Here is a 13,109-nt window from a genome sequence, read left to right on the forward strand (position 1 = left end):
GATCTCATTCTTCTGCTCAAACTGTCATTTTGGTTGAACCCATCCAAGTCATTCTTCCATCAAATATTGAAGAACAAAACTTGATGCATTTGACCCAAGAAAAACCTCCAAGTCCCCATGCTGAAAACACTCATAATCCTCCTTCTCCTATCAATACTGATTCGATCCTCAAGTCTCCCATTGCACAATCCCTCGATTCACTTATTCGAGAGACTAGAGAAATTACACTTCCTCCTAAAAAAACACCAAGTCCAATAAAACCAACTGACCACTCTTCCTCACAAGGTCCCAAACTTTTGAAAGAAGCTCCAGTCACATCCCCTGAACCTCAAGATATCAAACTGGCTAAATTGGTGGCTGTCTTAACCAAAATTACTCAAGAAGAAGAAATTCCCATCTCGAGTCCAATTACTAAAGATTTACCCACATCAAATCTTCTTGCAAGTCTCAACCAAAAAATTCTCGAACAATTAAACACCATCTTGAGGCTATTGACACATACGGCCAACGAATGAGTTGAACAACCTGATTTAAATGGTCTGTTGTTTGACATCTTAAGTTCTTCTCTTGAATTCCAGGTTCCTCCTTGATTTTCTTCTATAGTAAAGAGTTTACAAAAGTCTCGAATAACTACGCTATTATTGAAGACAGGTTAAAAGAAGCCAAGGAGAGGGTGGCCAAAATCGAAACAGAGTCAAAAGAAGTTAACATTGTTCTCCAATCGATACAAAAGTCATACAAGGAATATGACTTGAGAGTCGCCTAGGCTGCTAGCACTCAAGCTTATTTTGATAAACGGGAGGAAGAACTCGAAAAAGAGCTTGCTAGGATTCGAGAAAGAAAAGCTGAATTGGTAGGGCCTATGCTGTAGCACAACAAAAGAAACAAGAACTCTTCAAGGAGCTTTACATAGTGGAAACTAAACAAGAAGAAATCAATAGAAGGTTCGACAGGGCTCAAAATGAAGAACATGATGAAGTCGAGGCATATTCTACTCTTGATAGTGAAAGAGCTCAACTTCGTTTCGAACTTAAAGAACTTTTAGCACCTTTTTTTTCCCAAACTTTAATTTTTATAAACTATTTTTTACTACTCGTACTTCATATATTTAAATTTCATCTTCCATGCATCGATATTACTTCAAATACTTTTCATTTATTGACTTAATCATACTTCCTGAATCGATATCTTTAATCCGATATGCATTCTCGGAATACAAATCAAAGCATGTCAAGAATGGCAACGACATGGGATGATACAACAGATCCCAACTTCTGAATTGCACTCAATTATAAAGCCATGGCCCTTTTGAGTTTGGGCTTTAGATCTGATTGGAATAATACATCCACCTTCATCGAAGAATCATAAATTTATTTTAGTGGCAATTGATTATTTTACAATATGGGTTGAAGCTGTTCCTCTAATAGAGGTAGGTCAGAATGAAATCATTGATTTCATTGAGGAATACATAATCCATTGATTTGGAATACCTCAAACATTAAGTACTGATCAGGGGACTATGTATTAAAGATATAAGTGGATTTGTATTAAAGATATCACGAGAATTCCAAATCGATGGATTATGTATTCCTCAATAAAATCAATGATTTCATTCTGACCTGCCTCTATTAGAGGAACAACTTCAACCCATTTTGTAAAATACTCAATTGCCACCAAAATAAATTTATGATTCTTCGACGAAGGTGGATGTATTATTCCAATCAGATCTAAAGCCCAACCTCGAAAGGGCCATAACTTTATAATTGAGTGTAATTCAGAAGCTGGGATCTGTGTATCACCCCATGTCGTTGGCATTCTCTACATGCTTTTGCATAATCGATGCAGTCTTTAATCATGGAGGGCCATTAAACACGATCTCATCGAAGTACCCACTTTATTTTCATTCTGGCTTGAAGGGCACCACATATACCCTTATTAACTTCTCTAAGAGTAATATCTTTATCCGATTGACTTAAACATCTAGAAAGGCTACCATCAATACCTTTCTTGTACAACTCATAAGCCATTAACACAAAATTCATTGCTTTTAATTTAATTTTTTGATCCACCCCAATGTTAGGATTCTTTAAATATTCAGCAATTGGCTTTCTCCAATCATCATCATCCCATTCATCTAAGACCAAAGCCTTTCTTTCTTCGATGGGTACAAGGATTTGATGAACTTTTGCCAATTTCTCCAACGTTTCAGGAAGTATTTTATATCTAGACACAGTTTGAGCTAACTCATTAGCAATTTCGTTTTGAACCCTTGGAATATGAACTAAAGACACTTGTTGGAATGATACTAACAACTTCCATACTATTGATAAATACTTTTGTAATTTCTCATTATTGCACTTGAATTCTTTGGATAATTGCTTCAAAACCAACTGGGAATCTCCAAAAATCTGAACGTCCAATGCCCCTCTATTAATTAGAATTTCAAGACCTAGTATCAAGGACTCATACTCAGCCACATTATTCGAATAAGGATATTTCAAAAAGAAATTCTGACAGAACACCTTCCGGAGAAATGATCAAGATCCCAATTCCAGCACCATCCTTGTGTTTTGAACTATCAAAATACAATTTCCAAAAATCAGCCACTACATTGACTATATTTGTCCCCTAGTCATTGAGATTGTTCGGTCGATCAACCAGAAATTTTGCAATGACCTGACCTTTCACAGCCTTGACTGACACATACTGCAGATCGAACTCTGTTAAAGCTAGCATCCATTTTCCTAATCGTCCTCTTAGCATAGGATAAGATAACACGTATTTTATCAAATTGGTCTGTGCAACTACTTTCACAGTTTTTGCAATCATATAACATTTTAACTTAGTACAAGTATAGTAAAGAGACAGACACAATTTTTTGATAGAAGAATGCTTTGTCTCTATATCAGTTAATGCCCTACTAAGATAATAAATAGCCAGCTCATGTCCTTCCTCAATATCTTGAGCCAACATACATCCGATAGTATTCATAGATACAACAATATGCAATTTTAAAGGCTCATGAAGACGAACAGTTGCCATCACTGGTGCTGTTGATAAATAAGCTTTGACTGATTTGAAAGCTTTTTGATGTTCTGCAGTCCACTTGTACTGTGTTTCATCTTTTAATTTCACCAAGGGTACAAATATTCGAGTTCGACCAGAAAGGTTTGATATAAACTGTCGAAGGTAATTTACTTTTCCAAGAAAGGATTGCACTTCCTTCTTCGATTTAGGGGAAGGCAAATTTAAGATTGCATCCGCTTTGTGTTTATCAATGGTAATCCCCTTTTTTTATGAACAACTGATGAGCGGATAATTTATACGCTTTTTGACATTGTTTTTAGTATATTTTTAGTAGGATCTAGTTACTTTTAGGGATGTTTTCATTAGTTTTTATGTTAAATTCACATTTCTGGACTTTACTATGAGTTTGTGTATTTTTCTGTGATTTCAGGTATTTTCTGGCTGAAATTGAGGGACTTGAGCAAAAATCAGATTCAGAGGTTGAAGAAGGACTGTTGATGCTGTTGGATTCTGACCTCCCTGCACTCAAAGTGAATTTTCTGGAGCTACAGAACTCGAAATGGCGCGCTTCCAATTGCGTTGGAAAGTAGACATCCAGGGCTTTCCAGCAATGTATAATAGTCCATACTTTGCCTAAGTTTAGATGACGCAAACTGGCGTTCAACGCCAGCTCTCTGCCCATTTCTGGCGTCCAGCGCCAGAAACAAGTTGCAAAGTGGAGTTCAACGCCCAAAATGGCACAAAAGGTGGCGTTCAACTCCAAGAAGGACCTCTACACGTGCAACACTCAAGCTCAGCCCAAGCACACACCAAGTGGGCCCCAGAAGTAGATTTATGCATCAATTACTTACTTCTGTAAACCCTAGTGACTAGTTTATTATAAATAGAACTTTTTATCATTGTATTCACAGTCTTGGTTACTCCGGTTCCCCTCTGGGGCCGAGACCAATGAACTCCATTATCACCTATGTATTTTCAACGGTAGAGTTTCTGCATTCCATAGATTAAGGTGTAGAGCTCTGCTGTTCCTCAAAGATTAATGCAAAGTACTACTGTTTTCCATTCAATTCATCTTATTTCGCTTCTAAGATATTCATTCGCACTTCAACCTGAATGTGATGAACGTGACAATCATCATCATTCCCTATGAACGCGTGCCTAACAACCACTTCCGTTCTACCTTCGATTGAACGAGTATCTCTTAGATTACCAATACAGGGGACCGAGTCCGAGATATTGGGATCTTCGTGGCATAAGCTAGAATGATGGCGGCATTCAAGAGAATCTGAAAAGTCTAAACCTTGTTAGTGGTATTCCGAGTAGGATTCAATGATTGAATGACTGTGACGAGCTTCAAACTTGCGATTGCTAGGCGTAGTGACAGACGCAAAAGGATAGTAAATCCTATTCCAGCATGATCGAGAATCGACAGATGAATAGCCGTGCCGTGACAGGGTGCGTTGACCATTTTCACTGAGAGGATAGGATGTAACCATTGACAAGGGTGATGCCTCCAGACGATTAGCCGTGCCGTGACAGGGCATTTGGATCATTTTCCCGAGAGAAGACCGAAAGTAGCCCTTGACAATGGTGATGCATTACATAAAGCCAGCCATGGAAAGGAGTAAGACTGATTGGATGAAGATAGCAGGAAAGAAGAGATTCAGAGGAACGAAAGCATCTCTATTCGCTTATCTGAAATTCTCACCAAAGATTTACATAAGTATTTCTATCCCTATTTTATTAATTATTTTCGAAAACCCCATTACTATTTTATATCCGCCTGACTGAGATTTACAAGGTGACCATAGCTTGCTTCATACCAACAATCTCCGTGGGATTCGACCCTTACTCACGTAAGGTATTACTTGGACGACCCAGTGCACTTGCTGGTTAGTTGTGCGAAGTTGTGAACCATGGTATTGGCATCATGTTTTTGGCGCCATTACCAGGGAAAGAAAGAGCGATGAATTTTACATAATTAAAGTGTAATCACAATTTCTGCGCACCAAGTTTTTGGCGCCGTTGCCGGGGATTGTTCGAGTTTAGACAACTGACGGTTCATCCTGTTGCTCAGATTAGGTAATTTTCTTTTCGTTTTCTTTTCAAAAAATTTTTCAAAAATCTTTAAAAAATTTCTCCTTTGTTTTCGAAAAAAAAATATTTATAAAATAAAAATGTTTTCAAAAATAAATTATTCTATGGCTTCAAAACTTTCAAGAATGAATTCTAGAGTTTCATGGTAACATGTTGAATCCTATCTGGCTGAAAAGCCATACCCAAACTCCTTTGGGATTGGTCTTCAACTAATCACCTCAATGGATGTAAATCCATTCTAAAGCTTGAATGGCTATTAAGCCATGTCTGACCCTTTGATTGGAGCTTTAGACTAAAGAGCATAAGATTCCTGGAATTCATGTTAAAGATTTTGAAATCCTTATTTTTGTTTTTCAAATAATTTTCGAAAAAATACAAAAAAATTAGAAAATCATAAAAATCAAAAATATTTTTTTTTGTGTTCTTGTTTGAGTCTTGAGTCATGTTATAAGTTTGGTGTCAATTGCATGTGCATCTTGCATTTTTCGAAAATAAGCATGCATTCATAGTGTTCTTCATGATCTTCAAGTTGTTCTTGGTAAGTCTTCTTGTTTGATCTTTGCATTTGCATGTTTTGTCTTTTCTTGTTTTTCATATGCATTCTTGAATTCTTAGTGTCTAAGCATTAAAGAATTCTAAGTTTGGTGTCTTGCATGTTTTCCTTGCATTAAAAATTTTTCAAAAATATGTTCTTGATGTTCATCATGACATTCATAGTGTTCTTGGTGTTCATCTTGACATTCATAGCATTCTTGCATGCATTCATTATTTTGATCCATAACTTCCATGCATTGCATCATTTTTCTTGTTTTTCTCTCTCATCATTAAAAATTCAAAAATTAAAAAAATATCTTTCCCTTTTTCTCTCTCATAAATTCGAAAATTAGATTTGAATTTTTCAAAAATTTTTAAAATCTAGTTGTTTTTATGAGTCAAATCAAAATTTCAATTTAAAAATCTTATCTTTTTCAATTTTCTTAGTTATTTTCAAAAATTCTAAAAACATTTTTCAAAAATATTTTTCTTATTTTTATATCAAATTTTCGAAAATAACATCACCAATTAATGTTTTGATTCAAAAATTTCAAGTTTGTTACTTACTTGTTAAGAAAGATTCAAACTTTAAGTTCTAGAATCATATCTTGTGATTTCTTGTGAATCAAATCATTAATTGTGATTTTAAAAATCAAATCTTTTTTTCAAAAAAAAAAAAAAACTAATTTTTATCATATCTTTTTAAAAATATCTTCTTATCTTACCTTTTTCAAAAATTTGATTTCAAAATATCTTTTCTAACTTCCTAACTTCTTATCTTTTCAAAATTTGTTTCAACTAACTAACTAACTTTTTGTTTGTTTTTTATCTTTTTCAAAACCACCTAACTAACTCTCTCTCTCTCTCTAATTTTTGAAAATATCTTCCCTCTTTTTCAAAATTTCTTTTTAATTAACTAATTATTTCAATTTTTAAAATCTTAATTTTTGAAAATTACTAACATTTTTCAAAAACTATTTTCGAAAATTACTAACTCTTTTTCAAAAATTATTTTCGAAAATCCTCTCCCTCTCTCATCTTATTCTATTTATTTATTCATCTACTAACATCTCTTCCTCACATCACTCACCAAATTCGAACCCCCCTCTTCTATCTGTGTTCGAATTTTTTCTTCTTCTTCTCTTCTTCTACTAACAATAAGGAACCTCTTTACTGTGACATAGAGGATTCCTCTTCTTTTCTTTTTCTCTTCTCTTTCTTATGAGCAGGGACAAGGAAAAAGGCATTCTTGTTGAAGCTGATCCAGAACCTGAAAGGACTCTGAAGAAGAAACTAAGAGAAGCTAAATTACAACAATCCAGAGACAACTTGATTGAAAATTTCGAACAAGTAAAGGAGATGGCAGCCGAACCCAACAACAATGCAAGGAGAATGCTTGGTGACTTTACTGCACCAAATTCCAATTTACATGGAAGAAGCATCTCCATTCCTACCATTGGAGCAAACAATTTTGAGCTGAAACCTCAATTAGTTTCTCTGATGCAGCAGAACTGCAAGTTTCATGGACTTCCATCTGAAGATCCTTTTCAGTTCTTAACTGAATTCTTGCAGATATGTGATACTGTTAAGACTAATGGAGTAGATCCTGAAGTCTACAGGCTCATGCTTTTCCCTTTTGCTGTAAGAGACAGAGCTAGAGTATGGTTGGACTCTCAACCTAAAGACAGCCTGAACTCTTGGGATAAGCTGGTCAAGGCTTTCCTAGCCAAGTTCTTTCCTCCTCAAAAGCTGAGCAAGCTTAGAGTGGATGTTCAAACATTCAGACAGAAAGAAGGTGAATCTCTCTTTGAAGCTTGGGAAAGATACAAGCAGCTGACCAAAAAGTGTCCTTCTGACATGCTTTCAGAATGGACCATCCTGGATATATTCTATGATGGTTTATCTGAGCTATCAAAGATGTCATTGGATACTTCTGCAGGTGGATCCATTCACCTAAAGAAAACGCCTGCAGAAGCTCAAGAACTCATTGACATGGTTGCTAATAACCAGTTTATGTACACTTCTGAGAGGAATCCTGTGAGTAATGGGACGCCTATGAAGAAGGGAGTTCTTGAAATTGATACTCTGAATGCCATATTGGCTCAGAATAAAATATTGACTCAGCAAGTCAATATAATTTCCCAGAGTCTGAATGGAATGCAAGCTGCATCCAACAGTACTCAAGAGGCATCTTCTGAAGAAGAAGCCTATGATCCTGAAAACCCTGCAATAGCAGAGGTGAATTACTTAGGTGAACCTTATGGAAACACTTATAACTCATCATGGAGAAATCATCCAAATTTCTCATGGAAGGATCAAAAGCCTCAACAAGGCTTTAATAATGGTGGAAGAAACAGGTTTAGCAATAGCAAGCCTTTTCCATCATCCACTCAGTAACAGACAGAGAATTCTGAGCAGAATCCATCTAGCTTAGCAAATTTAGTCTCTGATCTATCTAAGGCCACTGTGAGTTTCATGAATGAAACAAGGTCTTCCATTAGAAATTTGGAAGCACAAGTGGGCCAGCTGAGTAAAAGAATCACTGAAATCCCTCCTAGTACTCTCCCAAGCAATACAGAAGAAAATCCAAAAGGAGAGTGCAAGGCCATTGACATAACCAAAATGGCCGAACCCAATGAGGGAGAGGAGGACGTGAATCCCAAGGAGGAAGACCTCCTGTGACGTCCAGTGATCAATAAGGAGCTTTCCTCTGAGGAACCAAAGGACTCTGAGGCTCATCTAGAGACCATAGAGATTCCATTGAACCTCCTTATGCCATTCATGAGCTCTGATGAGTATTCCTCTTCTGAAGAGAATGAGGATGTTGCTGAAGAGCAAGCTGCCAAGTTCCTTGGTGCAATCATGAAGCTAAATGCCAAATTATTTGGCATTGATACTTGGGAAGATGAACCTCCCTTGTTCATCAATGAACTAAGTGATCTGGATCAACTGACATTGCCTCAGAAGAGACAGGATCCTGGAAAGTTCATAATACCTTGTACCATAGGCACCATGATCTTTAAGGCTCTTTGTGACCTTGGTTCAGGGATAAACCTCATGCCCCTCTCTGTAATAGAGAAACTGGGAATCTATGGGGTGCAAGCTGCTAAAATCTCATTAGAGATGGCATACAATTCAAGAAAACAGGCTTATGGACAAGTAGAGGACGTGTTAGTAAAGGTTGATTGATGTGGACAGAGCAAGAGCTGTGATTGATGTGGAAGAGGAGAATTGATCCTTCAATTAAATAAGGACAAGGAAGAGGATGAATCCATCATCCTAGGAAGACCTTTCCTAGCCACAGCAAGAGCTGTGATTGATGTGGACAGAGGAGAATTGATCCTTCAATTAAATAAGGACAACCTTGTGTTTACAACTCAAGGATCTCACTCTGCATCCATAGAGAGGAAGCAGAAAAAGCTTCTCTCAAAGCAGAGTCAACCAAAGCCCCCACAGTCAAACTCTAAGTTTGGTGTTGGGAGGCCACAACCAAACTCTAAGTTTGGTGTTGAACTCCCATATCCAAACTCTAAGTTTGGTGTTGGGGGAGTCTCAACAATGCTCTGAACATCTGTGAGGCTCCATGAGAGCCCACTATCAAGCTATTGACATTAAAGAAGCGCTTGTTGGGAGGCAACCCAATTTTTATTTATCTAACTATATTTTTCTTAGTTATATATCTTTATAGGTTCATGATCATGTGGAGTCACAAAATAAACAAAAAAATAAAAAACAGAATCAAAAACAGTAGAAGAAAAATCACACCTTGGAGGAGCATCTGTCTGGCGTTCAGCGCCAGAACAGAGCATGGTTCTGGCGCTGAACGCCCAAAATGGGCAGTGTCTGGGCACTGAACGCCCAAAATGGGCATCATCTGGGGCGCTGAACGCCAGAAATGCACCCTGGAGAGGAGCTGGCGCTGAACGCCCAGAACAAGCATGGTTCTGGCGTTCAACGCTAGAAATGGCCAACAAATGGGCGTTGAACGCCCAGAGTTGTGTGCAAGGGCATTTTACATGCCTAATTTGGTGCAAGGTTGTAAATCCCTGAACACCTCAGGATCTGTGGACCCCACAGGATCATCTCAGGATCTGTGGACCCCACAGGATCATCTCAGGATCTGTGGACCCCACAAGATCCCCACCTACCTCCACTCACTTCTTCTCACCCCTCTTTCACACAATCCCATAAACACTCTTCCCCAAAACCCTTCACCAATCACCTCAATCTCTCTTCCCCATCACCTCTTCACCACTCACATCCATCCACTCTTCCCTATAAACCTACCTCATAAACCCCACCTACCCTCAAAATTCAAAACCAATTTTCCACCCAAACCCACCCATATGGTCGAAACCTTCCCCCCTCCCTTCCCTATATAAAGCCCTCCATTCTTCTTCAAATTCACACAACACAACCCTCTCTTCTCTTCTTGGCCGAAATACAACCCCTTCTCCCTCTCCTCCATTTCTTCTTCTTCTTCTTCATCTATTCTCTCTTTTATTGCTCGAGGGCGAGCAATATTCTAAGTTTGGTGTGGTAAAAGCATAAGCTTTTTGTTTTTCCATTACCATTGATGGCACCTAAGACCGGAGAATCCTCTAGAAAAGGAAAAGGGAAGACAAAAGCTTCCACCTCTGAGTCATGGGAGATGGAAAGGTTCATCTCCAAAGCCCATCAAGACCACTTCTATGATGTTGTGGCCAAGAAGAAGGTGATCCCTGAGGTCCCTTTCAAACTTAAAAGAAATGAGTATCCGGAGATCTGACATGAAATTCAAAGAAGAGGTTGGGAAGTTCTAACAAATCCCATCCAACAAGTCGGCATCCTAATGGTTCAAGAGTTCTATGCCAATGCATGGATCACCAAGAACCATGATCAAAGTAAGAACCCGGATCCAAAGAACTATGTTACAATGGTTCGGGGGAAATACTTAGATTTTAGTCTGGAGAATGTGAGGTTGGTGTTCAACTTGCCAAACATGGAAGAGAACGCACGCCCCTACACAAGAAGAGTCAACTTTGATCAAAGGTTGGACCAAGTCCTTATGGACATATGTGTAGAAGGAGCTCAATGGAAAATTGACTCAAAAGGTAAACCAGTTCAACTAAGAAGACTGGACCTTAAGCCTGTAGCTAGAGGATGGTTGGAGTTCATTCAATGCTCAATCATTCCCACTAGCAACCGGTCTGAAGTTACTATAGACCGGGCCATCATGATCCATAGCATCATGATTGGAGAAGAGGTGAAAGTTCATGAGATTATACCTCAAGAACTCTACAAGGTGGCTGACAAGTCCTCCACTATGGCAAGGTTAGCCTTTCCTCACCTCATTTGCCACCTATGCAATTCGGCTGGGGTTGACATAGAGGGAGATATCCTCATTAAAGAGGACAAGCCCATCACTAAGAAAAAGATGGAGCAAGTAAGAGAGCCCATTCATGGAGCTCAAGAGGCATATGAAGCTCATCACCATGAGATCCCGGAGATGCCTCAAATGCATTTTCCTCCACAAAACTATTGGGAGCAAATCAACACCTCCCTAGGAGAACTGAGTTTCAATATGGGACAACTAAGGGTGGAACATCAAGAGCACTCCATCATCCTTCATGAAATAAGAGAAGATCAAAAAGCAATGAGGGAGGTGATGCGTGGAAAACTTGTCTCTCAACAAATCTCCCTTCGACAAGTGTACCGAAGTTGTCGTCAAGTAAAAACTCACAATAGAGTGAGGTCGAATCCCACAGGGATTGATTGATCAAGCAACTTTAATTAGAAGAATGTTCTAGTTGAGCGAATCCAGAATTTGGGTTGAGAGTTGCAGAAAATAAAATGGTGGGAATGTAAATAACAGAAAAGTAAATGCTAGAATTAAAGGACTGGAAGTAAATGACTGAAAATAAATTGCAGAATTGTAAATGGGAATGGGGGATTTGCTCATAAAAGTAAATCGCAGAAATTAAAGAGAATGGGTAAGATTAGAGATGGGGAGTTCATTGGGCTTAGGAGATGTTGCAATTCTCCGGATCAAGTTCATTTTCATCTCTTCCTCAATCAATGCACTCATTGATCTTCTTGGCAATCTTAAGTGATTGAATTACAATTCCTTGCAATTCAATCTCTCAAATCTTGATCAATAGCCAATTCCTTGGTCAATTGCTCATGAGAAGAGATGAAGTATGGTCACTGATTATACCACATGCATTTCCCAAACCAAGTATTGAGAGGGTTACAGTCACATACCCATCCAAACCCAATTTGGTCCAGCATGAGAAAGCATTTCTAGCTTGATCTCTTCATTCCTCTTCCAAGGTTCAAAAGAGATCCAAGTTTGAATAGCTTCTCTTCCAAGATAACTACTCAATTGGATGAAGATCGAAAGCTTTCAAGTAAAATCAAGAGGAAGGATAGAAGAAGAACAATGAAAATTAGTATTGATCCATCAAATTACAACAGAGCTCCCTAACCCAATGAAAGGGGTTTAGTTGTTCATAGCTCTTGAAAATGAAAACAAAGATGGAGAATACATCATAAAACTAGAAATTGCAAAGAAAGTAAATACAGAGAGTAATTCCTTCAGCCTCCAGAACTCCTTTACAATTCAAAGCTACTCCTATATATACTACTCTTCTCAGCTTCTAGTTCACTCTTCAAGTCTTGGGCCTTTGGATCTTGAGTTTGAAGCAGTTCCTTTCTTTATTTGGGCTTGGCTTTACTTGCAGAGAGAAAGTGCGGAGTGGGTAGAGACTTAAGCTCAGGGCGTAAGGAGTGTTAATCATTTAGTGAAAGTCCAAGTTCGGGAACGTTAGTGACACTTAACATTGTTACTAACGTTCCAATGCACCCCTTTTGCCTCACGTTGAAACCCACGTTAACTAGGTTAACGTGGCTTCTAACGTTGCCTTGTCAACCTTTGAGAACATTAGTGACACTCAACATTGTCACTAACGTTCCAGTGTGCCCCTTCTTGCTTCACGTTAGAGTCCACGTTAACTAGGTTAACGTGGCTTCTAACGTGGCCATCTTTTAGCCATCCCAACGTTAGTGACAATGTTGAGTGTCACTAACGTTGGCTCATCCTTCATTTCTCATCGTTAGCTTCCACGTTAACCCATTTAACATGGAAGTTAACGTGACTCTTGGGGGTTGTGGTTGCTTCAACGTTAGTGACAATGTTGAGTGTCACTAACGTTGTCGACAACTCTTCATCCTCTACGTTAGTTCCCACGTTAACCAAGTTAACGTGGGAGTTAACGTGGTACTTAGCACCATAGGCCAACGTTAGTGACAATGTTGAGTGTCACTAACGTTGGCTTCTCTCCCTCCCCCTTAACGTTAGAGGCCATGTTAACTAGGTTAACGTGGCTTCTAACGTGGCCACTTATGAGTAATTGCCAACGTTAGTGACAATGTTGAGTGTCACTAACGTTGGCTCAACTTCTTTTCTCCAC

General features: G+C 38.5%; 1 protein-coding gene across 1 annotated transcript; it reads right to left on the minus strand.

Moving 5' to 3' along the window:
• Positions 1 to 1,877: 1,877 nt before the first annotated feature.
• On the minus strand, positions 1,878 to 3,042 carry LOC148579910 (uncharacterized). The gene is made up of 3 exons (XM_088491373.1): positions 2,677 to 3,042; positions 2,523 to 2,575; positions 1,878 to 2,427 (listed from the first exon to the last, which is right to left on the minus strand). Exons 1-3 carry the CDS (start codon positions 3,040 to 3,042, stop codon positions 1,878 to 1,880), a joined length of 969 nt encoding a protein of 322 aa, XP_088347499.1.
• Positions 3,043 to 13,109: the final 10,067 nt, after the last annotated feature.

Source organism: Arachis ipaensis, chromosome B10, assembly GCF_059453495.1.
Source record: "Arachis ipaensis isolate K30076 ecotype BB chromosome B10, ASM5945349v1, whole genome shotgun sequence".
Taxonomy (NCBI): Eukaryota; Viridiplantae; Streptophyta; class Magnoliopsida; order Fabales; family Fabaceae; genus Arachis; species Arachis ipaensis.